Source organism: Mytilus edulis, chromosome 13 (genome assembly GCF_963676685.1).
Source record: "Mytilus edulis chromosome 13, xbMytEdul2.2, whole genome shotgun sequence".
Taxonomy (NCBI): domain Eukaryota; kingdom Metazoa; phylum Mollusca; class Bivalvia; order Mytilida; family Mytilidae; genus Mytilus; species Mytilus edulis.
Genome location: NC_092356.1, coordinates 38,029,710 through 38,057,574, shown reverse-complemented (window position 1 = coordinate 38,057,574; position 27,865 = coordinate 38,029,710). Strand labels below are relative to the sequence as shown.

At 32.8% G+C, this 27,865-nt stretch overlaps 2 protein-coding genes across 3 annotated transcripts; both read right to left on the bottom strand.

The window, feature by feature from the left end:
* Positions 1-12,693: 12,693 nt before the first annotated feature.
* LOC139501217 (cerebellin-3-like) lies at positions 12,694-19,260 on the bottom strand. 2 transcript variants are annotated; one of them, XM_071290214.1, is made up of 3 exons: positions 19,076-19,260; positions 17,519-17,800; positions 12,694-13,160 (listed from the first exon to the last, which is right to left on the bottom strand). In XM_071290214.1, the coding sequence occupies exons 1-3, from the start codon at positions 19,179-19,181 to the stop codon at positions 12,727-12,729; spliced, it is 822 nt and encodes a 273-aa protein (XP_071146315.1). In that variant the 5' UTR covers positions 19,182-19,260; the 3' UTR covers positions 12,694-12,726. The 2 variants fall into 2 exon arrangements, with proteins under 2 accessions (XP_071146315.1, XP_071146314.1); XM_071290213.1 differs by having other exon boundaries at positions 12,694-13,163; positions 19,076-19,259.
* A 4,661-nt stretch (positions 19,261-23,921) lies between these two features.
* On the bottom strand, positions 23,922-27,005 carry LOC139501216 (caprin-2-like). The gene is made up of 3 exons (XM_071290212.1): positions 26,839-27,005; positions 25,400-25,681; positions 23,922-24,391 (listed from the first exon to the last, which is right to left on the bottom strand). Exons 1-3 carry the CDS (start codon positions 26,942-26,944, stop codon positions 23,955-23,957), a joined length of 825 nt encoding a protein of 274 aa, XP_071146313.1. The 5' UTR covers positions 26,945-27,005; the 3' UTR covers positions 23,922-23,954.
* Positions 27,006-27,865: the final 860 nt, after the last annotated feature.

Here is a 27,865-nt window from a genome sequence, read left to right as displayed (position 1 = left end):
CGAACTACAATACAACAAGGGCCATATTACTGACTTAGTACAGGACATTTTTTTAAAGAAAAAGATGGTGTGTTGAACCTGGTTTTGTGACATGCCAAACCTCCCTCCTTAATGGCAATGCTAAACACAACATTTAAATGATAACATAACATCACAGGACTACAATACAAATAAATAGGAGAACATATTGGACAAAGATGCGCACGAATAATAGCTAACAAAAGGCACCAGGTTTAAAATTCAATACGCCAGAAGTGAGTCTCGTCCACACAAGACCAACCAGTGACGCCCAGATACAAAAGTTCGAAAGCCAAAACAAGTACAAAGTTGAACAGCACCGAGGACCAAAAGGTCAAAAAGCTGTCCCCAATACGGCTAGGGTTTCCTGCTCGGGACAAGAACATCCCTATTATTTAGAATAACTCATACTTTTGGAAACACTTAATTTTATAAAATGACTTTATAAAAGATATAATGATAGAACTGAAGTATTAAATAATTACAGAAAAAAACCCGGATACATTACATAAACCTACCTAATCGAACACAAATTATAAGACATACATAGGATTTAAATATTGTTAACAATTCATAGGATATGAACGAGTATGTGTACTCTCAGTCCGTCCCCTGGTGCAATAGGTAAATTCATTAAAATGGGGGTAAAATACTACCATTAGTTCAGTAGGGACCTTTGGTACTGACATGCTTTGTATTATTCTCCGTTCCTAAATATTGGAATGTTAGTTTCTTGATAATAAATATACTCAACGGAGAACTAAAGTTAAATTATGTGTTTTATAAATCGTTCCAATACCCCAGCTTTACCCATTGAGCTGAAGATATCCTCACAAATGTAATGTTCCATTAAGAACAATTTCAAAATTATAATTATCGGTCGCTCAACATAGAAGCATAATAATAGATATTGTATGTGTCAAGTACACAAAAACAAAAATGTCATTTGTGTACCTGTTCTTTGTAAAAACATAAAGTTTGCTGATTGCAAAATACATGTTGTCCCCTTTCAAAACCTACATGAAGTTATTGATGCTTTCCGAAAAGCTAAAATATACATTGCTTTCCGTTATTTGTTGTTTACACAATCTATATAAATAAACCTTTTGTTTCAAAAGTAGATGGTACGAAGCAATCCTATAAAAAGGGAATACAAATACATTATCGACAAAAACAACAAACTGAAGGTCAACTTGAATTAGTCCATAGATCTCAATTTTCCAAAATCCAAGTTTTTAAATAGATGAAATAGAAATGATCAAATGTCTTAACACAACCAAACTCTGCAAATATTTTGTTCCTCTACTTGTAAAGTACATTTTTTAAGTGTCATTTTTTTCTTATTTCCTTTAGTAATACCATATCTGGGTACGCTAACATAAAGTATTTGAGAGTATTGCAAGCACAGTGACATGCATATGTATTACATATTGATATTATTTTTTTTTTAACTTCCTTAGTTTTGGTTTTTGAGATCATCTATCTTTGTTTATTCTATTACTATACACATGAAGAAATCAAATTTTGTTTTTCATTTTCGTAAGGCGTTACATAACTGAATATTTACATGCTAAATTATTGTTAAAAATTTCAATGGCTTCATACCATCAAATTTATTTTAGCTCACCTGGCACAAAAAGGTCAAGTGAACTTATCTCATCACTTGGCGTCCGTCGTCCGTCGTCCTCAGTTAACTTTTATACAATTGTTTTCCTCTGAAACAACTGCGTCAAACATAACAAAATTTGGCCTAAATCATCCTGACGGTATATTGTTTAAAAATGTATCCGATGAGCAAAACGAATCACACTTGCAATCTCGAAAATAGCACTACATTTGTGTAAGTGTCTCAGCTTTAAAATGACCCATCATGCATATCATCCAAGGTTACGAAATGGACTGAGCTCTCTTTTTTAACCTCAAGAGTCTCAATCTTTATTTCCATGTACTCTGAAATATAAAAGAGACAAATTTAGGAATAAATCCTTCGAATTTCTTTGTTTTCTACTCACCAGTCTCTCAATATGTCTTTCCGTGTACTCTGAAAAATAAAAGAGACAAATATAGAAATAAATCCTTGGAAGTTCGAATTTCTCTGTTTTCTACCTCAAGACTCTCAATCTGTTTTTCCATGTACATTTGTACTCTGAAATATGAGGGACAAATAAAGGAATATATTGCTTTTGTTTACTTTAATTATCTCATATGCCTTAAAAATATATAACATCTGAGGGTATTGTGTTGTTGTATATTCGCCGTGTTGCAAAAAAAAATCAATCGTTTATACCTGCTTAAACTCTGACAATTGAGAATGACACAATTGCAAGCGACTCGACAACTAAACATATAATCATTTTAAGAAAAGAACTCCGGACGAGGTGAACAAGGGAGTGTTTTAAACAAACGGTGGTGCGAGAATTTTTTTATCCATATTGAAAGCCTCACTGCGTGTATTGTAAGTGTCGTTTATTCTTTTATTCATGTGGTTGTCAAAATGCCAGGCTCGATGTCTATGCTTTTGATATTTCAAAGTTATGACGCACTTACAATTAAATTTTTTTTTACATGTTTTACTTTTGCATAGGTAAGCAGTTTGTTCATTCAATCTATTATTTGTCCTTATTATCCAACTCTATAATTATTTAAGGCTGTGCATAACACTACATGGAGATAACTATGTAAAAATCAGCTAACCGTTTTAATCACGTTTATTGGTAAGGAAGTATTTTAAAGATTTTCAATGATCAAAATTCGTGTTTGTCATACTGCTATTTGTCCAATGCGTTTTTCCTATAAAGTGTGTGGTTCGAGATTTTTTTATTTTTATTTTTCTTTTGTCAAATAGTAAAAGTAAAAACAATTATATAAAATTTGACGTGCCAAATTAAATTAAGTCTAGGTGTTTGGTACCACCTAAAATGTTTGTATTGTTCAAGCTATTTGTATCAGCATTTGCTCCTAATTTTTGAGATGAAAAATAGCAATAAAAGCAATGTTCTTTTAATTTTCTATTAAGTATAGTATTCTTCCGAATTTTGTTACTAGTAGATTATGTTGATTTTCTTGTATTTCTTTTTTATTATACTAAATAATCAAGGGACTTAATCGTGGAATAAGTGCACCAGTAGAAACATTAGTTACCAGTCTGAGAATCATCTGGACTTCTTCTGTAATTACGGCCATCCTCTGAAATACTTCGAATTTCTTTATTTTCTTTCTCACGGCTCTCAATCTTTTTTTCCTTGTACTCTGAAATATAAAAGAGACATATAAAGAAATATAATATTTGTTTTTTACTTTCATTATCTTATATGAATAAATATATAACATGATAAGGTAATGTGTTACTGTATATTCCCCCATGATTTAAACGATCGTTCAATCTCGGGGGAAAAAGAATCACACACAAGCTTCCCAACAGCACTACATATGTAATCGCTTTTAATAAATACCTCTGCACATGAAGTAAGAAAGTGAATGTCTTGAACAAACGATGCAGCCGAGATTTGCTGCTTCATATTGAAGGCGTCACTGAGTGTATAGTATATGTTATTTGTTCGTTTTTGTTCATCAAAAGCAGACGCGGATTCAGAGTGTAAAGCCTGATTTGGGAGGGGGAGGGGGTAGAAGCGTTGTTGAACATTATATAGGTTTTCTTGTTATACCAAACTTAATGTTTTATCAAAATTAGCGCACTTTTTGTTCACCTGGTATATAGTTACTAAAAGTGAATTGTTTAGATAAGTTTAATGATTTAATCACATATCGTTTATTCCACTAGCCAGCTGAGTAAAGTATTGCGCTCTTAATGAGGCTCGTTGGTGGTATTTTGTTTTTCTCGTGAGATTTACATTCACCATTTGCTCTTACCCAATTCTGAACTGGTTTCTTAGCAAACTGTCCAAGGTTGGGGTCAGTTGCGAACTAAACTCAATTTTGCAGCAAACTCCGTCCCGTGGAGTTGAATTGACAATCCATGAGAAAAAGTGCAGCTAAGCATATTTGAAACATCTTTTTAACCCGTAAATTTCTCGTTTTCGAAAAGGAAAAGAACTAGGTTTGTTTCAGTTTGCATTTAGGATTCTAAACATTTGAGCACTAGATACAAATGTAGAAACAAAGTTTGCAATATCCTTAGATTCAGCAGGTGTCTCAGCAGTTGCAGATTTTTTTTATGGATATGATAAGGTGAGACATTTTTTTTTTCACATCAAGCTAACAGAAACATCGTTTTAATTATAAAACCAACAAAAATAATAAAATTCAGGGATAGTAGTCTTTGATTGGCTGAATTTAATCCTTTGATCATCTAATTGTTTCCCCAAGGCCATGTAATTATGTTGTGTCTATATTTAACGGAGTGTAGCGACAACGTGTCACCCTATTAAGTGTCCACTGGATATTCAATTTATTAAAGTAAAGATATTATCCAACTCTATGATTATTTAAGGTGATATGTATTAGATAAAATACAAAGGTAACAAAGAAACAGACCGGTAACAACCGTTGCCGGATAGTTTTTCTGCACGAGTAGTCAGGTCAAGGTCCGAGGCGATAGCAGAAAAACTATTCGGCTGGTTGTTACCGGCCTGTTTCTTTTGTTACTTTTGTTTTTATCTGACTTGTACGACGTTTCAAGAAATTAATAATACTTTTAGCAAGACAAAACATTTGAGAAACTTAGATAGCCATAAAGCAGTAAATATAAGTTATCATAGTATAAACACATTTTTTTTTCATTTCCTTTCAACCGAGACTTTTTTAAAATGCAACTTCGTAAAAAAATAATATATTAAAGAAATATTTTTTGTATTTTTGTCAAAGGGTAAAAGTAAATATTTTGTCGAAATTAATTTAAAGTGCCAAATTAAATTTAGTCAAAATGTTTTGTACCAACGTAAATGTTTGTATTATTCCTGTTTTTACAATAAGTTTGTTTAGCTTTTTTAGCAGTATATACTAGAAACAGAGATTGAAAAAAAACAATAGCAGCAATGTTCTTTTGCGTTTTTCCGAATACATAAAGGAGTTTTTGATGATGAATTGATACACCAATTCCGTTTCTCATTACACACAAGACAGACGAGAGCTGTCCCCTCGTTTGATACCTATATCGACCAGATTTGAGACATATTTATCAGTTATTTCACACACTGACAATGATACAACATCAAATATCTACTGGCTAACAATTATAACTACTAGATAAATATGCCACACAGTACATAAACAATTGGATGATTTTTTCAATTATTCCTAATTATAGGCCATATCGTGTAGATTATAAGCAAATATTTCTGTTCACTCCTTAAGGGGCCCCCTGCCTAATCTTTTTATGCCCATTGCTTTATAGAAATTGTGAATAAATAATTTGTGCCAAATTCATATTTATCAAGATGAATATTTCTCCCTTGTAGTAACTTTTTCAACAGTGCGATTAACCATAACATTGACTTTAATTCTGATATTTTGCACAAAATATATGCAATTTAACAAAAATCAAGTAAAACACGAGTTTATTTTAGTATAAGAGGACAATGAAAACGATAAGTAAAAGTCAAACATAACAAAAAAAGACATTTAGTTAAGAAGTCAGTGTCTCGGTATCGACATGAATTTAGCATACTTCTATTTTAGTTACTGAATGATAAAAAAAAATACAAACAAACTAAGGTTGACCTCAAATGAATTCTAATATTGTGTATATGCTCCGTTAGTTCACAAAGCTTCTCATGTAGTGCATTAGAACGGTTTGGTGTCTTATTGAACAGATATTTTTGAAATTTTGTTCTGGTACTTCCCTTTACATCATCTGACCTTGGTTAAGTTTGTTGGTATTATCTAGGAACTTTCCTCTACACCATCTGACCTTGCTGGAGTTTGTTGGTATTGTCTAGGAACTTTCCTCTACACCATCTAACCTTGCTGGAGTTTGTTGGTATTGTTTAGGAACTTTCCTCTACACCATATGACCTTGCTGGAGTTTGTTGGTATTGTCTAGGAACTTTCCTCTACACCATCTAACCTTGCTGGAGTTTGTTGGTATTGTCTAGGAACTTTCCTCTACACCATCTGACCTTGCTGGAGTTTGTTGGAATTGTCTAGGAACTTTCCTCTACACCATCTAACCTTGGTGGAGTTTGTTGGTATTGTCTAGGAACTTTCCTCTACACCATCTGACCTTGCTGGAGTTTGTTGGTATTGTCTAGGAACTTTCCTCTACACCATCTAACCTTGGTGGAGTTTGTTGGTATTGTCTAGGAACTTTCCTCTACACCATCTGACCTTGCTGGAGTTTGTTGGTATTGTCTAGGAACTTTCCTCTACACCATCTGACCTTGCTGGAGTTTGTTGGTATTGTCTAGGAACTTTCCTCTACACCATCTAACCTTGGTGGAGTTTGTTGGTATTGTCTAGGAACTTTCCTCTACACCATCTGACCTTGCTGGAGTTTGTTGGTATTGTCTAGGAACTTTCCTCTACACCATCTAACCTTGGTGGAGTTTGTTGGTATTGTCTAGGAACTTTCCTCTACACCATCTGATCTTGGTGTAGTTTGTTGGTATTGCTCAGGTACATCACTTTTCACCATCTGACCTTGCAGGAGTTTGTTGGTATTGCTCAGGTACAACAATCTTCACCATCTGACCTTGATGGAGTTTGTTGCTATTGTCTATGAACTTTTCTCTACACAATCTGACCTTGGTGGAGTTTGTTGGTATTATCTAGGAACTTTCCTCTACATCATCTGACCTTAGTGGAGTATGTTGGTATTGTCTAGGAACTTTCCTCTACACTATCTGACCATGATGGAGTTTGTTGGTATTATCTAGGAACTTTTCTCTTCACCATCTGATCTTAGTGGAGTTTGTTGGTATTGTCTAGGAACTTTGCTATACACTATCTGACCTTGTCGTAGTTTGTTGGTATTGTCTAGGAACATTCCTCTACACCATCTGACCTTGGCGTAGTTTGTTCGTATTGTCTATGAACTTTCCTCTACACTATCTGACATTGGTGGAGTTTGTTGGTATTGTCTATGAACTTTCCTCTACATCATCTAACCTTGGTTGAGTTTATGTCAGCTGTCATTACTTCAGGCATTGGCTATTAGACAGATTAAAATATTTAATAGGCAATTTATATGCTTTGCTAAAATGGCGATATTTTGATTAAGAATTTGACAACACACTTTGTTTTCAAACTAAATGTGCAAAACGTTCCTACTTTTTAGACAAAAAATGGAATATAACTTTGATAAATTATTGGAAAGAAAACAAAACCTCTACACAAAAAGTAAAATCACAAAAATACTGAATTCCGGGAAAATTCAAGAAGGATATTACTGACCAAATTGCAAAATCAAAAGCTCAAGCACATTAATCGAATGGATAACAACTGTCATATCTTGAATTGGTACAGGCATTCCACAGACGTTTTCCTAGAATAATAATTACACTTATGCAGAATTTAGATATAGCACTGTAAAGCGTTCTGTGTTTGAACCTACTTACAAATCATAAAACAATTATGTCTTTGTTTGACGTTAATACTAATTATTTTTAGCAACAATGTATACTAATCGTGGACATTCAGCAGATTACATGTAACATGATTGAATAACGATTAAAATGAAAACATCTGCTACATAACATAAGTATACGGTTCTCATCATTTGCTCCCTAAATTACATCGTTAAGTAAGTTTGTAAATTAAAAAAGCCCGAACAACAACAACAATAATACTTCAAGCTGATATTTGATCATATTTAGATTGTATGTTCTCTTTCAACTATCGAGAGTATTCTGAACAGTATATATATTTATTAAATCAAATAATCACAAAGTGACCACAGCATTGTTTTAGATCTTGATGTATAATTTCTAATGTTAATATCCATACCAAATTTTGTTATTAAACGTGACGTTATTTCCTTTAATATTGGTTTTTTTATGTTTTTGATAGTAATGTTTCGTTAAGTCCTATTTATGAAATTTATATTCACTTTGTATATAATGCCACATGCTTGTGTGCTTGCTATGCATGACACGGGAGTTCGGCCGCTCCAAAGTTAAAGAAAAAGCGATCAAGGTAAATAAAAGTGAAGAATTTTTAATTTGAAAATGTTAAGTGTGAACTACTTTATTTCGAGGAAGGTAGAAATCAAATATTCTGCTTTGAGACGCACTACAGACGCATGAAACTAATAAAGTTTTGATTTACATTATTTTTAATTATAAGTCTTCCTCTATCAAAATTGAGCATACCAGGCATATACTAAGATTGTTTATGGTTACATCTATTAAATAACCCCTAATTATAGAACAAATCAATAGTGTCATATGTCATATGTCATATTTAATTAATCAATGCAAATATCTTCTACATTCATAACATTTATAAAATTGTTTTAAGGCAAATTATATCATACAAATTCGTGTGAATTGCATTTCGGCTTCATAATAATATATTTCCAGTTCAAATTTGAACCAATTATTTGTGGTCATTTGTGTTAAAGATTGCGGAATAATATAATGCACGACGAATTAACAATCAGAAATTGAACAAAATAAAACTTTATACTTTCGATGTGTCTGTAGTGCTTTCCTGGATTTATTCATGAGGAACGCTCTTACATAAAATATTGAAAGCCAGAGCTGTATAAGTTTTTATACATCAGTTGAGCTATATGATCCTAATATAATATAGGAATAACCCAATTATTTAACTAAGAGGACATACTGGACTAAGGATGATGGAACCTTACTTTTATGTTTAAACAAACAAAAAATGCCACAACGTAAAACTTGTTTACATCTTTTCAAAAGATAAGCGAGAGATACCAAAGAGACACTCAAATTAATCAATCAATGAAATAAATAAAATGACAACGCCAACAAAAAAAAATGAAAAGGACCAAAAGACAAGCAATAGGTCACTTAAGGGCATACGATACAGTTTTGATCCTGTATTTACAGTTTGATAAAAATTTCCATATAGGCTATTTTTTTGCCTGATTAAATCAAATATGTAATAAAAAGTATACCTCCATGTGCTACTTTTTGAGTTAAATGAGGTCGAAATTTTGTATATTTGCTCAAAATTCGAATTTGTGGCCGTATTTTTCTTTTCGAAAGAAAGACATAACTTTTTTGTTTTAAAAGATAAACACAAATTGTTTTTGTTAAATAATTGATAATTTCTGTATTTTATAAGTATTGTAAAATTTTATGCATTTTTTATTCAGAAATAACTCATATATTTATCAAATGGTCATGAATTGAGAAAATTAACGTCATTTTTTGCTGTATATTTATCAAAATTAAAAAAAATGCACTATTTACAGTTTTATAAAATTTGGTCCACATAATCTCCCTGGAAAATGAAACAAAACGTCGTTTTAAAAATTAGGGGTCCATGCACTCGTTTTCAAATTAAATCAGTTTGAATGATAAAAATCAGTCGAAAAATGCATCTTTTTCCGATTTGTCAGAGTTTGACGTCGCGAAAATAACATTTTACGTTAGCAACGTCATTACCTCCCCTGTAACTGTATCGTATGCCCTTAACACAGAAAACAAATGACTGAGCAACACGAACCCCATAAAATAAACAACCGGTGGTGATCGCAGATGCTCCGGAAGGGGAATTACGTAGATCTTGTTCAACATATGGCACCCGTAGTGTAGCTCATGTTAGTAAACATTCGGTGAACAGTCTTCTTCGATATGTTGTATTAGGGGTAAGACGGGATACTGTTTACGACAATATGAACATATCCGTCGTCATCTATGATACAGATATTCCATAACGGTTCACCAACTCATGATGGCCTCATTAAATATTTAAGAAGGGATGACTTCAACTAACTCTTGGGAGTGTTACTTTGGTGCAGATTGGAAATCCAATGTGTGAAATGTCACTGCATCAGAAATCTAACATTTTCCCCACTATGTGTTTTTGCATATAAACTCATCATAGATTACAAGATTAAAATTTTATATTTGCGCCAGACGCGCGTTTCGTCTACAAAAGACTCATCAGTGACGCTCGAATAAAAAAAAATGATTAAAAGGCCAAATAAAGTACGAAGATGAAGAGCATTGAGGACCAAAAATTCCTAAAGGTTTTGCCAAATACAGCTAAGGTAATCTATTTCTGAGGTAGAAAAGCCTAATTAGTATTTCAAAAATTCAAAGTTTTGTGGACAGTTATTTTATTATTATGAACCTATCAATAAAAACTCAAGTCAACACAGATGTGCTGACTACTGGGCTGGTGAGACCCTCGGGGAAATAAATCTCCATAACACCAGAGGCAATTAATTATTGAACCCTGATTACCTGACACCAACTTTTCCTAATGTAGTGGTTACATGTCTACGGGTTCGACATTGGTTAAAACTGTTATAATACCCTAATACAATTCATTACACAAGGTATGTTTCCTTTCCTCGATCTTGATTTCTATATCATTAACGGGAAGCTTAATACAAAAATTTATGATAAAAGAGATGATTTTTCATTACCTATCGTTAATTGTCCATTTTTAGATGGTGGCGTTCCCTTGTCACCATCTTATGATGTTTATATATCTCACCTTGTACGTTTCGCTCGTGTTTGTAACAACGTATTAGATTTTAGCGAGAGAAATTGATGTATTACTGAAAATTATTAAACCAGGGTTTCCGATATCACAAACTAGTCAAAACATTAACTAAATTTTATCATCGGTATAAGGAATTAATTCCTAAATATAACTCAATATGCAGACATCTTATACGTTCAGGTTTTTCACATCAAATCTTTTATGGTAATATTCTTTACAAAGCAAAATAATGTCAGTATTCACCTCAAAAACTTACAAAACCTTTAAACAGACTTATTAAGAAGGGATATAGTTACGATACTGTTGTCAGATCATTAAAGATTGCATATTTTGGCTTTAATATTGATTCACTTGTAGGGTCTTTGCATCGGATCTAAACACATTTATCTAAAAAAAAACAGTTGTTGGCATGACACGAGTGGTGTTCTTCTCATATATTTTATGATTGTATGATACTAAACCCCTAACCGGAGGGATTGTGCCTGATATTCATTACTGAAGACAAAATCTTTCAATCAGTTTAATTGAGGTCTGGAGCTGGCATGTCAGTTAACTGCTAGTAGTCTGTTGTTTTTTTTATGTATTATTGTCATTTTCTTTATTTTCTTTTGTTACATCTTCTGACATCGGACTCGGATTTTTCTTGAACTGAATTTTAATGTGCGTATTGTTATGCGTTTACTTTTCGACATTAGCTAGAGGTATAGGGGGAGGGTTGAGATCTCATTAACATGTTTAACCCCGCCGAAATGTTGCGCCTGTCCCAAGTCAGGAGCCTCTGGCCTTTGTTAGTTCTGTATGATTTTTAATTTTAGATTCTTGTGTATAATTCGGAGTTTAGTATGACGTCCATTGTCACTGAACTAGTATACATATTTTTAAGGGGCCAGTTGAAGGACGCCTCCGGGTGCGGGAGTTTCTCGCTACATTGAAGACCCATTGGTTGCCTTCTGCTGTTGTCTGCTCTATGATCGGGTTGTTGTCGCTTTGACATTTTCCCCATTTCCTTTCTCAATTTTATTACATTGTACGATTTTCCATCCGATTTCTTTCGATTTTTTACTTGTGATGTCCTGAAGTCAAAAATTGCATCTTGTGAACACTCAAATCGGATGTCGTTTGGTTAATCAAAATATTGTTTAAATATTGGTTTGAACTTATTGTCATCCCACAAATCGGTTAAAAGTCTCATCATCAGAGAAACGATACAAGTTCCTTGTTGGTACTATAAAATTTATATAAAAAGAAAGAAAAATAAATGAGATAAACACACAATTGCCGAACCTTCCACCGTAAAAGATTAACAGGTTCGGATAAAGTTTGAGTTAAAATTGCGTAGTGAAAACCAATATAACATGTATATGCAACACCTCATATTACAAACGTTCAAATCAGTGTCTGCATGGATAATTATAATTGTTGATTTGACAAATTGTCTTTTCAGAAAACAGAAGATTGTTCAATATTCGAAAGAAGGTTATTTAGAACGACATTCATTTGTTATACATAGCTACTTATTGTTTATATTATGTGGTAATATACTAGTAAGTTAGTTGTCGGGAACAAAAATCTGAAAATTGAAAGAATACCAACACTAATGGCGAACCAAATTATGTTTCCAATTAGCAATGAATTGTTTTGATATAATATCGTTTTCAAAGTGATTTAAGATTATCTACGACAACATCAATCTAGATATGACAAAAACCAGGATAAAAAAGACATGCAAGATGGAGGTTTCGATAAGGTTTGTTACTTGTTTAATGTGACATATCAGAATTGATAGTTATCAAAGGTACCAGGCTTATGATTTAATACGCAAAACATGCGTTTTGTCTACATAAGACTCATCAGTGACGCTCAAATCAAAACAAAATATGAATCCAAACAAGTACAAAGTTAGAGATCATTGAGGACTCAAAATTCCAAAAAGTTGTTTCAAATACGGCTAAGGTAATTTACGCCTTGGATGTTGGATAAGAAAATCCTTAGTATTTAAAAAAATCATACTTAACACATTTATTTCTAAACTCGATCGTTGTAGTTCGAAATAACAAGGGTTTGAAGTAGAGCATTGACCTTTTATTTTATCTTTCCCATTTACATTTCATACAATAGAACACCTGAAAATGAGTTATATAAGGAACCACCATGAGCAGGTAGTTCATGACCTTCATAACCAGGATATGTTTGCATCCATACCATATCTCCTTTCTCCAGAACTAAAGGCAATGTTTTACTTTCAGAATCATAATGACCTCCTCGTCCGTCGGGGTAAAAGGTTGCAACCGACTGGCCGTTTTTTACTAAATTGAGTGCGACATTTTTGTTAGGATCAACAAATACACATGCTGACACAAGGTATAAACCTTTTACAGGGGCCACCATATGGCCATGGAGAGAATCATATGCTTGTCCTTCATTGGTTAAAACTAAGTCGTAATCTATAGCTTGATGCGACCCCAAACTGGTTATAGGTTTAGAAAGTCCTGCCAAAAAAGCCATACGTGTAGTAGTTGCAGTGGTAGTCGATGCTGCTTAAAAGACAAAAGTTAAATTGTGTTACTCAATTTTATGTGTAGATATTGACATGTAATATGGAGTACATTATTTTTTATTGTACTTAAGTGTTTATCGACATCATCATTTGTAAATAATTGCATCGGAATAGTTGTTACTTGCACATTACAATTTCTATTTTGTAGGTGATGAAGATTAACAAATACTGTTCGTATTTTCGGTTATAAAATATATTTCTTTTCATGTATTTGATATATTTAAGAATTAGGAATAACAAATGTACTCAACGTACTTTAATCTTAAATTGCACTGTCAAACCATTGTGTAAAGTTGAGGATAGGTATTATGCGCACAATATCATGTTACGCCCACATCATTATGTGTGTATGTCTGTCATGTCACGTGTATGTTAGTACATGGTTGTCGTTGCTTGCTGTCTATCATATTTGTTTTTCATTTATTGAATTGAAAGTAAATCAGGTTTTTTTGTTTTAATAGTTTCAAAATTCGTCATTTCGGGGTCTCGAATAGCTTTATCTATAATAGTGCAATTTTTGCGTATTTTGCGCACTATTTATTCCATATAATTAAGCATAGTTTATTTTACTTACGTAATCTGGTTTTGGTTGGATTGTTGTCTCATTTGCAATTATACCACATCTTGTTTTTTTTTTTAATTATATTTATTATACTTCGAGGTATTTACTCAGTATGAGTAAAATAGCAAGGTTTAGGTAAATCTCGTTTACGAATGTTAACATTTTTTGAATGACCGTCAAAGTCTCACCTTTGTAAAGAAACTTTCAAATAAAACAAGCAAACATGCTTAAACCATTTTTTAAGCGCGTCAAAATCCATAATTGTATGAGTTGTTTAAGAAATAATTCCTTCATGTCATGCTCTATGCTCATTTTAACATGGGAAGGCATTATATTTGTCGAGCGAGGTGTAAAATATCGGCAAATATAATGCCTTCCCTTGTTAAAATGAGCATAGAGCATGACATGAAGGTGTTATTTCGATTCTAATAGGACAAATACGGTATTTGTATAGATCGAAGCGTACAAATATCCTTAGGAATGTTTGGCTGTTACAATTTCCTCTCAAATAAACGTGTACAGAATATACCGGAAAAAGGGTTACTCAATGGAATTATGAAAGAAACAGATTTAAAAAAACTTTTGATAAACAAATTTAACATTTATTATTCTAAAATAGAACAATTAGATATCAAACAACAAGTTTTTGTTTCTGTTCAGAGATTTATTTACGTCACAGTTCATAACGATGGTGGAAATGGCGGTTGACAGTTGCAAATGAAGGTAAGACATATTTATTCATTATTTATCACGTTAATATGTATATTGTTCCCCCAGTGATTGTAGCATTGGTAACAATGTTTAAATCAGACAGTGGATTTCTCGCTAAAGAGGAAGAAACAGCGATCTGGCATGAGTTGTTCTGTGCAGATGTGGCGAGGGCATTTGATTCTGTTTTGTTTTCAATTAAATCTGAATAAAAATTTACTGTTGCAACCCCCTGTAGTGTATTGGAAAGCTCTCTGCGTTGCTTGTCAGTTGGACCTTCAATGTAGCTGTCCAAAGATATGATATTTCGGTGTCCCGTTACAGACATTATAGCCCGGTCATCGACCCCCGCTCTTTTCAATCCTGTTGTCACAGTGGCTCTAAAGCAGTGGTTTGTGTATCTGATAGATAGACAAGCTTCTTCAGATATTCTTGACATCATTCTGGCCAATTTGTTTTTGCCAATAGGTTGAGCAGCATACCATAGAGTTGGTTAGGGGTAATGGAGTACTTGCTGAAACAATGCTGTACACCTTGGACTAAGGTTTCCTAGATAAAAGTCCAAGCTAAACACTGCACAGTGAATGTCCCCAGGTTTAGCGTACATTCTTACGTTCCTTGAGTTTTCTTTTGAATCTACACCCTGGTGTGTTTTGTCACATTCATTGTAAGTCATTTTGTTGTATTCTTGACCTTTGTCATCTTTAGATTTGTCATAAGGTTTTTTCTTTAAACCAGCAAGCCCCTCCATTTCCATCCTTCCAAAATTGAGCATAATGTCCCAGAAAACTTTATTTTGGAGAGTTACTGGGTGTTCAGTACTGAAGATTCCACTGGAATACAGCTTTTGAATATCACCCTCAGCTACAGCCTTTTTATGTACTGTTATATTTTTCCCTTCCCTTTTCAATTTTTTCATCATACCCGTGATTATATGATTTGATGGCATAAATGATTTGTCACTAATTATGTTAATGTCACGATTATAAGGAGGACCAGTTATATGCCTAGAAATAGCAGATCGAATTCCGACGAGTGCTGACTTTGAATAAACATTGCCTTGTTTGGTCTGCAAACTTGCATAAAAGTAGCACAATCTGTCATTTAGGATAGTTTCATCTAGTTCTTCAAAACTGCTGGTGTACTTTTTTCCTAGATAAAAGTCCAAGCTAAACACTTCACATTGAATGTCCCCAGGTTTAGCGTACATTCTTACGTCCCTTGAGTTTTCTTTTGAAACCTGGGGACATTCACTGTGAAGTGTTTAGCTTGGACTTTTATCTAGGAAACCTTAGTCCAAGGTGTACAGTTAGCCAACCTGAAATTATTTGTACCATTTTTTTTTTATGTATTCAAGTAATTCTTATAAATATTTTATTTAATTGTGATGAATTTTATATGGGTATAATTTATTTCAAAGACATGATTCATATAAATAAGTAACAGAGGACTGCATGTTTTAATTTAGCGTTTTATGTTAAAAGCATGTCGGTGTTTGTGCATGTAGACTAGAGCGACCTACGTATACATGTACAGTATTCTATCAATCTTTTTATTTAGACTATAAACATAATATTCAGCTTGTCTTCTTTTCATGTACCAACATGTTTGTGCCATTCAAAATTTTGTAGTGAAAATAAGTTATGCTTTTGTTGTTGTAATACTTAACAAAACATTAAACCCTGGTAGTATTTTGGAAGTACACCTATCAGTAGGATGACCGGGTTCGATTCCCCACTGGGGTGTTTTGTTTACTACTTCAGCATGCTCGTAACTGTTATAATAATTTATTTAATATATTTTGTTTTAAGTATGCTTGCATATATGATAAATAACACTACCTTAAGTACAGAAAACAACAAATATCAAGGAATATTTTTATTTTAATTCTACATCTTGACAGTGACAATCTGAGTACGTCTCATTTATTTACGTTATAGTCCCTAACACTGAATTGTAAATTTTATGTTTGAAAACGGTAAAAAAAATATTGCTAGGTTGCTGACTCATTGCCGAATACCTTTTACCTCACGATTTTCTATATGTTTATCATTTAAATGTTTTTATTTGAGACCAATTTACCATCAACTTATGATTGTATTCCCCCTCTAATGTAAATTTTTGCATTTTATGATTTTTACCTCTTAAAATTTTTACACCCCATAATGTCTGCTGGTTGGTCCTTGGCTCAGTTCTTGCCAGCGCTAACTTTTCAATTTCTTCTTTGCTAGGCAGCTCCTTAAATCATGGCTTTTTGGCAGGTAGTTCTTGGTTTATAAAGTTAGCAGTTAAGTCTTCATCTGAGATGGTTCCTCATCTGACTGTGACTGTTCATTATTTTCAAAATTGAATATGGTGTCCTATGTCAAATTTGAGAAAACATAACTAACTCTGGCATCACATATCTCCTGTCTGAAAACCCTTTTTGTTCCTCCATCAGCCGTAGATTGCCTAACAGCATTTTGTTCCATTAAGTGGTCTGTTATTTTATAAGATGCCCCTTTATAATCTATTCTGAGTCCAATTTTCAACGGCGATACTGTGTATCTATTCATTTTGACAGCAGACGATGAGTCATCGAACATGTGCATTTACATGGGAGGTTTGCTAAATGGACGAAACAGCCATAACAAAGCTGTCGGTTGCAGCCATTTGCAGGCATTTTCATATTAAACAAGCTTTTAAAAACTACTAGAGGGAAATTATATGATATATTCTATCAATAACTAATAGATTTTATGTAAGCAGTTAAAATATATGAATTTTATGAAGATAAAAATGAAAACAAAGAGAATGCAAATTGTAAGTTTATGCGCATGTGTCAAACATATTTTTTGTGCTAATTAGTACACAACTTTGTTTACAAAGCGTAATAGGGACGTCATATTAGAATTCGAACTCAAGGAGGAATCAGGTAGTCAATATGTGCTATGGGGCCAAAACGGAAAAATGAGACCTATGTGTTATCATTTATATTTGAGAATAACAACATAGCGAAACATTTGCGAGTATTTTAAACCGTTTTATAATTTTACATTAACGGCCGTTGTTTCTATCCCACTTACTTCCAAGTAATAACCGCTTTCTAGAATTTCTTTTATGGTCTCCCAAATGCAAAGTCTTGACGTGTTGGATTAGAGAAGACGGTGAACTCAGACTGGTTGTTCGATTCAAGTTCTTTTGATTAGTGTATTTGACTTGAGCTGTCTCACCAGGACCTTTAACGTCGATATCCGTTTGGGAGTTTGCACACTCACAAGTTTCCAGCTTCTCGTTTATTCTTTTGTTTTCTTTTTCAAGTGCCTCATTTTCTTTTTCAACTTGTTCAACTTTCTTCTCTATAACTTCTACAAACAAAACTAATAATGCAGTTAGGGCACATCGTCGATATTTTTTCAAATCAGCATCTGTTCTTTATTTTATTTTTACCCTTGAGAATTATCATATCACATCGTGAAAAGAACAGCTGAAAAACAATTATAAAGTGAGTGAGTCCTTCCAAAAAGTTCACGACCGTTTTAACCAGGGTGTGTTCGTAACCAAATCATATCACCTTGATCAAGAACGTATGGGAATATTCTGCTTTGTGACGTAACGAATGTACCGTTAAAACGTTGAATTATCATTGTATATTTAAAGTATGGTGGTAGTATATTTTGGTTTAAACAAATATGAATATACAAAGGAGGTTATAAAAACCAAAACTCGGTGAGAAAACACCTCCTGATAAAAATTTTAAAAAATCAAACAAACGAAACTTAAGCCGAAGAAATCCTATCAAAACCCTGCGCGGCACTCAGCCATTGTGGTGGACATTCAATGTAATGTCTCATAAAGTAGGAAGAATACAACATTCTCTTGACGATCTGTACAAAATCTATAGTTAGGTAGCCCGTTGGAAGGTAACATTTGTGTATCTTCCAAACTACTTTATTTGTCCTGCAATAGTTTAAATTGACCACCCTTCCTCCCGATCAAACGACTGACCTTTCAGAAAATATATTTTAGCTCAATTTTTCCTTTAAGTCAAATTTTATTTATGTCAATTAAAAATTAAAAAGACAAATATTGCATTTTTGAATTATGTTTTAGTTTTGTTAACGTTATTTCTATTTGTAAATAACTTGTCTGCATTTATTATAATTAATATCTTTATTTGTATATTATAACGCTTAAGTCGGGAGTTAAACGACAATGCTTTTTTTTAACCTCCTTCATTTATGTATAAATATTGATATATACATTCGTCTATAAAAGTGATTCAGCATAAAGTCATTTCTTAATAACATGAAACTAGAAAAGATTTAAATGTCTTATTTGAATTAAACATGACCTGCTTCATTACATTGTGTTACACAATGGTTTGTGAAAAAGTACTGAATTATCACATGGATGCTAAAGAACTGTTTTCACCATGACATGCAAGAGAAATAACTGTCATTTTTAAGGTATGCTAAGGTCGATACAACCTACTATTCGTTTTCTACGACTATAAGCAATATACATGTATATTTCAATAAAATTGTAGCCACTATTATGGCATAATTCGTCTGAAGGTGCCATAATAAGAAGATTAATTAAGCAACTGAATATATCACATTATACATTGTAGAAAATCTTACCGAGTCGGCTTAACATGGCAGCTATTTTGTCTTCATTAGTCTCTGCTTTGCAATGCGAAATTAGGATGAGCAATCCTTGTACCAGAACTGGTAGCGCGACAAACATAATTAAATGTCGTTCAGTGACACATTAAATTCAAATCCTATTCCTTAAGATAAGATGTAGCATGTATATGCATACGTGTGGTTGATAACAGAACCTATAGATAAGACCACACTTGTTGTATCGACTTAAAACTTTAGTTTCCTGTCTTTATGTTAGTTTTGGTCTGTGATAATTTAACAATCTGTTGAGTGAGACCATATCAAACTTTATTTTACAGTTTGTTTTTATGTTGGGCTATTAAACCACTATACCTGGGAGATTAAATCCTGTCAATGAATTTTATGTTTTTCTTGAGTCATGATACTGTATTTAAATGGTTGAGGTCAGTCATATTTGGTTTGCATTTATTTTTGAGGATGGGTTTTGCATTGTCAGTTAAACGATGTGTATTATTTGCATTAGTAAAAAAAGGATGTTATCTAATTAATTTTATAATTTTCAAATCAAAAAGCTTTTAACCTCTCGTGTTTGGATTTTTTGCAGGTTTGTTTATCAATTCGTTCGTTTGTTGGTATCCTTGAGCGTTTGGTTTTGTCCGTTTTATTGACTATTCATTGTGGATATAGGACAAAAGTGTGGGATTTGTCCTACTATTCAGTATTTCTGTTTGAAATATTAACTTTGTTGCATGGTCCATTTTGAATATTACAAATTTACATATTCAAATTCTAAATATGAAAATTGGCTCCGTAGGAAATGGAGTAATTCCAGCTGTTTATAAATAAAGGCAACAGTAGTATACTTCTGTTCGAAAAGTCATAAATCGATTGAGAGAAAACAAATCCGGGTTACAAACTAAAATTGAGCTAAACACATCAACTACAAGTAGAAACAACAAAACAAAAGAATCACTATATAAAAAAGGGTGTTATCTAATTAATTTTATAATTTTCAAAATCAAAAAGCTTTTAACCTCTTGTGTTTGGATTTTTTGCAGGTTTGTTTATCAATTCGTTCATTTGTTGATATCCTTGAGCGTTTGGTTTGTCCGTTTTATTGACTATTCATTGTGGATATATGACAAAAGTGTGGGATTTGTCCTACCCTTCAGTATTTCTGTCTGAAATATTAACTTTGTTGCATGGTCCATTTTGAATATTACAAATTTACATATTCAAATTCTAAATATGAAAATTGGCTCCGTAGGAAATGGATTAATTCCAGCTGTTTATAAACAAAGGCAACAGTAGTATACTGCTGTTCGATAAGTCATAAATCGATTGAAAGAAACAAATCCGGGTTACAAACTAAAATTGAGCTAAACACATCAACTACAAGAAGAAACAACAAAACAAAAAAATCACTATATTAACAAGGGGGTTATCTAATCAATTTTATAATTTTCAAAATCAAAAAGCTTTTTACCTCTTGTGTTTGGATTTTTTTGCAGGTTTGTTTATCAATTCGTTCGTTTGTTAATATTCTTGAGCGTTTGGTTTTGTCCGTTTTATTGACTATTTATTGTGGATATAGGACAAAAGTGTGGGATCTGTCCTACTCTTCAGTATTTCTGTCTGAAATATTAACTTTGTTGCATGGTCCATTTTGAATATTACAAATTTGCATATTCAAATTCTAAATATGAAAATTAGCTCCGTAGCAAATGGAGTAATTCCAGCTGTTTATAAACAAAGGCAACAGTAGTATACTGCTGTTCGAAAAGTCATAAATCGATTGAGAGCAACAAATCCGGGTAACAAACTAAAATTGAGCTAAACACATCAACTACAAGAGGAAACAACAAAACAAAATAATCACTAAAGTGCAACAAAGGAGACGACAATGCAACAAATAAAAAAACTGCCAAGGATTGCTCATCCGAATTGATAAACAAACCTGCAAAAAAATCCAAACACAAGAGGTTAAATGTCTACCTGTGCGAATTTCAAACGCGCAATTTTACACCAGTAATGAAAACCTTCTTTCATTTATGGGTAGACTTTACATAGATAAATTCAGCCGTATAAGAAAAGCAAAATGAGAATGTTAAATTTGATGTAGGCCTTTTTGTGCTACTTTGTTACATTTGTTGTTTATGTAGTGATATTAAGATGATAACACAATATTGACTGTTGTACCCCTATTTTTGACATTTTTACTCTTTGAGTATGTTTGTTTTGTTCATGCATCGTTGACAATGTAATGGAATTTGATGCGACTGTCATACAAGTGAGAGGTTTAGCTAGCTATAAAACCAGGTTCAATCCACCATTTTCTACATTAGAAAATGCCTGTACCAAGTCAGGAATATGACAGTTGTTATCCATTCGTTTGATGTGTTTGGACTTTTGATTTTGCCTTTTGATTTTTGATTTTCCTTTTTGAATTTTCCTCGGAGTTCAGTATTTTTGTGTTTTTACTTTTTCCTTAACTTGGTATAGGACATTTCAAGAAAATGGGTGGTTTGAACCTCGTTTTGTGGCTTTGTTTAATATAGTTTTATGTAGACGAAACGCGCGTCTGGCATATTAAATTTTAATCCTGGGACCTTTTGATAACTATTTACACCACTGAGGGTCTATGCCACTGCTTGTGGACGTTTCGTCCCCGAGTGTATCACCAGCCCAGTAGTCAGCACTTTGGTGTTGACATGAATATCAATTATATGGTCATTTTTATAAATTTCCTGTTACAAAACTTTGATTTTTTTCTAAAACTAAGGATTTTCTTATCCTAGGAAGAAATTACCGTAGCCGTATTTGGCAAAACTTTTTGGAATTACATATCCTCAATGCTCTTCAACTTTGTACTTGTTTGGCTTTATAATTTTTTTGATCTGGGCGTCACTGATGAGTCTTATGTAGACGAAACGCGCGTCTGGCGTATTAAATCATAATCTTGGTACCTATGATAACTATTTGTATATGAGCAGAAAATGGGTGGCTAATTGGAGACTGAAACATTCACAGACGTCATGGGAATGCAATTGCAATACACATTCTGACGTAACGAATTTTAATGCAAGACTCATCAACAGCAATACAAAAAAAATTCCAGTATTGATCTGAGCATTAAAGCAATATCTGTTTAGTATACAAATACAGGCTAGCATATGTGTTTAGCTGTTAATGTATACGTATGAAAAGACACCCAATTGCAGGATAAAGTATAATATAACATATAAACTTTTTTCGTCAAATCTAAGATCTACTTCATTGATCCACGTTTTCTTGTTGTCGACATCTCACCTGACGAGTAACATCATTCCTTCTACACATGGAGTAAACCATATTTGATTGGAAAGTGTGTTTTCCCAATCTTACGGATTTAACCAAGAGTTTAAACCATTGGTTCAGTTTCACATTTTCTGATAACGATAAAAACAAGTTAGAAATTAATATACGTTTTTGAACTTTTGGACATAGGAACGACAAGAAAAATTAATCCCCAATGAAAAAAAGACATACACATGTGTATATGCAACACAAAATTGTTTAACGCTTTGAAAATAAATGGTGTTTTCGTTTTTCCCTGCAGAAAAGTATTTGCTTTGCTATGTTTGTATCCTATTGTAATCCGACTAGTTTAATATTGCGTCGTGATAACAAAGAAAAGATAAATCTGTGCGATGTTTTCTCAGTTGATACTATAAAAGTTGAATAAAAAGAAAGAACAATAGATTAGTTAAATACACATGTGCCGAACCTGCCACAGTTTCCCCTCACATGAGCACTATACTGTTTAAAGATAGAATTGCCATTTTTTTCGTAGGTGATAAAGAAAATAAAGAAAGATTGACCTGTTATAATCAAACTGGATTTTATAGTATATTAATTTACGTTTTTAGATTGAGTTAAGCCTACTAATTGATATTTTATCGTGTGTTTTTCTATGTTTTGATGATATGCTATTGTTTCAGAAAAAGGGAGAAGTTTGGTACCATTAAAACGTTTAATCCCGCTGCAAATGTTTGCACCTGTGCTAAGTCAGGAATCTGATGTACAGTAGTTATCGTTTGTTTATGTAATTTATACGTCTTTCTCGTTTCTCGTTTTTTTTATATAGATTAGACCGTTGGTTTTCCCGTTTGAATGGTTTTACACTAGTAATTGTGGGGCCCTTTATAGCTTGTTGTTCGATGTGAGTCAAGGCTCCGTGATGAAGGCCGTACATTGACCTATAATGGTTTACTTTTTAAATTGTTATTTGGATGGAGAGTTGTCTCATTGACAATCACACCACATCCTTTATATCTGTTAAACTTGCAAAGTGAAAACCAATATCATATATTACACTTCATATTACAAACGTTCAAATCAGTGTCTGCATGGATTAATCATAACTATTGTAGTGGCAAACTGCCATTTGCAGAAGATTTTAACAGAAGATGGACAAATGTTCTAAAGAAGGTTATTTAGAACGACATTCAAATGTTATACATAGCTACTTATTGCTTAAATTATGTGGTAATTTTAGTTATTTGTCGAGAACATAAATCTGAAAATTGAAGAATAACAACACTATTTGCAAACCAAAATCTGTTCCCAATTTGCTATATGCATTGTTTTAATTCAAAACCATTTTCGAAGTGATTTAATACGGTCTACGACAACGAAAATTAAGATATGACAAAACCTGCAAGATGGCTTCATTGAATGATTGTTCCTTGTTTGATATGACAGATCAGAATTAAGTCATATACGTGCCATAATTACTCGACAGAAATCATTAGATGTTGCATTTTGCACGTTTGTTTCTAAACTCAGTCGTTTTAGTTCGAAATAACAAGGGTTTGAAGTATAACATTGACTTTTTTTATTTTAACTTTCCCATTTACATTTCATACAAAAGAACACCTGAAAATGAGTTATATAAAGAACCACCATGAGCAGACAGTTCACGACCTTCAAAACCAGGATGCGTACGCATCCATACAATATCTCCTTTCTCCAGGACTAAAGGTAATGTTTTACTTTCAGAATCATAATGACCTCCTCGTCCGTCGGGGAAAAAGTTTGCAATTAACTGACCATTTTTAAATAAATCAAGTGCAAGATAACTGTTAGGATCAACAAATACACATGCTGACACGAGGTATAAACCTCTTACAGGGGCCACCATATGGCCACGGAGAGAATCGTATGCTTGTCCTTCATTGGTTAAAACTAAGTCGTAGTTTATAGCTTGGTGCAACCCCAAACTGGTTATAGGTTTAGAAAGTCCTGCCAAAAAAGCCATACGTGTAGCAGTTGCAACTGTAGTCGATGGTGCTAAAGACAAAAGATAAATTGTGTTACTCAATTTTTATGTGTAGATATTGACACGTTATATGACGTACATTATGTTTTTATATTTTAAAGTGTATATCGACATCATAATTTCCCAATTATTGCATCGGAATAGTTGTTACCTGCACATTACAATTTTTATTTTGTAGGTGATGAAGTTTAATAAATACTATTCGTATGTTCGGTTATAAAACATATTTGTTTTCATGTATTTGATATATTCAAGAATGAGAAATTACAAATACTACTCAACGTACTTTGATCTTAAATTGTGCTGTTACACCATTGTGTAAATTACAAGGGTGGGTATTATTCGCACAATATTATGTTTTTGTCCGCAACATGTGTGTGTGTCTGTAATGTAACGTTTATGTTAGAACATCGTTGTCGTCTATCAAAGCAGTTTTTCATTTACTGATTTTAAAGTAAATCAGGTCGAAGGTTTTTGTTTTAATAATTTCAATATTCGTCATTTCGGGGTCGTGAATAGCTTTATCTATAGTGCGAGTAAAGCTTATTCTGTGCACTATTTCTTCCATATAATTAAGCATAGTTTATTTTATTTACGTCATCTGATTCCGGTGGATAATTGTCTCATTTGCAATCATACCACATCTTGTTCTTTTTTTATAATGCGTTGAGGTATTTACTAAATATGAGTAAAATGGCAAGGTTTCAGGGAAAACTCGTTTACGAATGTGAACAATTTTCAAATGATCGTCAAAGTCTCAACTTTGTACACAAATTTTCAAATAAAATAAGCAAGCATGCTTTAACCTTTTTTTAGCACATCAAAATACATAATTATATGAACCATTTCTAATTCAAGGAGCAATCAGGGAGTCAATATGTGATATGGGGCTAAAACAAAGAAACGATTCCTATTTGTTACCATTAAAATTTGCGAAAAAAAAACCAACCAAAATATTTACAGACAAGTTAAACATTTTGATTTTTTGTAATAATTAACGTAATTTAGATCCTACTTACTTCCAAGTGATAAACGCTTTCTATAATGCCTTTTATGGGCTTCCGAATTCAACGTCTTCACGTTTTGGATTTGAGATGATAGTGGTCTCAGACTAGTTGTTCCATTTAATTTATTTTTATTATTGTACTTGACTTGCGCTGTCTCACCAGGTCCTTTAACGTCGATATCGGTTTGGGAGTTTGCACACTCACAAGTCTCCAGCTTCTCGCTTATTCTTTTGTTTTCTTTCTTAAGTGCCTCATTTTCCTTTTCAACTTGTTCAACCTTCTTTTCTACAACTTCTACAAACAAAACTAATTATGCAGTTAGAGGATATTGTCTATATTCTTTAAAATCAGCATCTGTTCTTTATTTTATTTTTACCCTTGAGAATTATCATATCACATCGGGAAAAGAACAACTGCAAACAATTATAAAGTGAGTTAGTCCGTCCAAAAAGTTCACGATCGTTATAACCAGGATGTGTTCGTAACCAAATCATATCGCATTGATCAAGAACGTATGGGAATGTTCTGCTTTATGACGAAAAGTGACAAACTGATCAAAAACCAGTAAATATGACAGCAATTATCTGGCCTTTCTAAACTAACTGTAGGTTCTCAATTAAAATGTACCATATGCACATTGTGGAGAATGTTCAATGTAATATCTCATAAAGATGAAGAGTGCAACATTATCTTGACAATCTTTGCAAAATCTATATTTAGGTAGATTGTTGGAAGGTAATATTTAAGTATCTTCCAAACTTTACCCCAACTGTCCTGTAGTAGATTAAATTGACCATCCTTCCTCCTATACGACCGACCGACCCTTCCAAGATAATTATATGTATATATTAGCTTAATTTGCCCTTTCGTCATAATTAAGGTCAATAAGGACTTAGAAAAAAAAGAATATTGCAGCTTTGAGTTTTAGTGTTGTTATTTCTATATGTAAATACATATCTTTATTTGTTATAATACATATCTTTATTTATTATAATACATATCTTTATTGGTATATAATGAACGCTTAAGCCGGGAGGAAAAATGACAAATCTTCCTTTTGAACCTCCTTCATTTATGTAAAAATATTGAAATATACATCCGTCTATAAGAGCAATTCAACCTAACGTAATTTCTTAATAACACGAAACTAGAAAAGGTTCAAATTTAAATTTCAATTAAACATGACCTGCTTCATTACATTAGGTTACAAAATGATTTGTCAAAAAGTACTGTTTTCCCCATGGTATGCAAGAGAAATAATTGTTATTTATAAGGTATGCTAAGGTTGATACAACCTACTAATCGTTTTTCATGACTATTAGCAATACACATGTATATTTCAATATAATTGTAGCCACTATTATGGCATAATTCTTCTGAAGGTGAAAATAACAACCAGATTAATTAAGACACTGAATATATCATATTATATAAATTTTTGAAAATCTTACCGAGTCTGCTTAACATGGCAGCTATTTTGTCTCCATTAGTTTCTGCTTTGCAATGAGGAATTAGAATGAGCAACCCTTGTACCAGAATTGGTAGCGCGACAAACATGATTTAATGTCGGTCAGTAACACATTAAATCTAAACCCTATTCCTTGAGATAAAATCTAGCGTGTTTAGTATACAAATGTGTGGTTAATTACAGAACTTATAGATAAGACCACACTTGTTGTATTGAATGTATAGCTTTAGTTTCTTGTCTGTATGCTAGTTTTGGTCTGTGACAATTTAACATTCTGATCATTTAAGATATTTTCATTTTTTGTCATGGCTTGTTCTTATGTTGAGCTATTTAACAAATTCCCCAAGGAGGATAAATTCTGTCAATGCAATTTATGTTTTTTCTTAAGTCACGATCATGTTATTCAATGGTTGCTGTCAGTCATATTTGGTTTGTTTTTATTTTTGTCGAAAATTAATTCATTTTTTTCCGTGTTAATTGATGAACACTTTGTCTTTTTTTTTTGGACACAGACAGTAAACAATATATGATTGTAAAGTGTGTCTTGTCCTATCCTGTGGATTTAATCAAGAGTTTAAACCATTAATTTATGATCCAATTTTATGATGACGATGCAAAAAAGTTTGAGATTAAAACATGTTTTTGACATAGAAACGACAAGAAAAAAGGAACCCCCAATGTAAAAAAATGCTTAATCCCTCGTTTTTCCTGAACAGGAAAATTGGATTTTACTTTTTGGCACCGTAGGAAATGGAGTTATTCCCGCTGTTCATAAATTAAGGCAACAGCAGTATACCGCTGTTCGAAAGTCACAAATCGTTCGAGAGAAAACAAAACCGGGTTACAAACTGAAACTGAAGTAAACACATCAGCTATAAGAGGGAAAAACGAAACAACATAAACACTGAAGTGCACCTGACTTGGTACAGGACATTTTAAGAAAAAATGGTGCTTTGAACATCGTTTTTCGGCTATGTTTGTCTATGAGCAGAAAGTGGGTGGCTAATTGG

What these genes read in the sequence shown, in the direction of transcription:
- LOC139501217 (XM_071290213.1), bottom strand. Translation starts at nt 19,181, where the DNA reads ATGTTTGTCGCGCTACCAGTTCTGGTACAAGGATTGCTCATCCTAATT. An exon ending in TGCCATGTTAAGCCGACTCG is followed by an intron (nt 17,801 to 19,075) that starts GTAAGATTTTCT and finishes TTTTGTTTGTAG; the next exon opens with AAGTTATAGAGAAGAAAGTT. An exon ending in AAAGCGGTTATTACTTGGAA is followed by an intron (nt 13,164 to 17,518) that starts GTAAGTGGGATA and finishes TTGTCTTTTAAG; the next exon opens with CAGCATCGACTACCACTGCA.
- LOC139501216 (XM_071290212.1), bottom strand. Translation starts at nt 26,944, where the DNA reads ATGTTTGTCGCGCTACCAATTCTGGTACAAGGGTTGCTCATTCTAATT. An exon ending in TGCCATGTTAAGCAGACTCG is followed by an intron (nt 25,682 to 26,838) that starts GTAAGATTTTCA and finishes TTTTGTTTGTAG; the next exon opens with AAGTTGTAGAAAAGAAGGTT. An exon ending in AAAGCGTTTATCACTTGGAA is followed by an intron (nt 24,392 to 25,399) that starts GTAAGTAGGATC and finishes TTTTGTCTTTAG; the next exon opens with CACCATCGACTACAGTTGCA.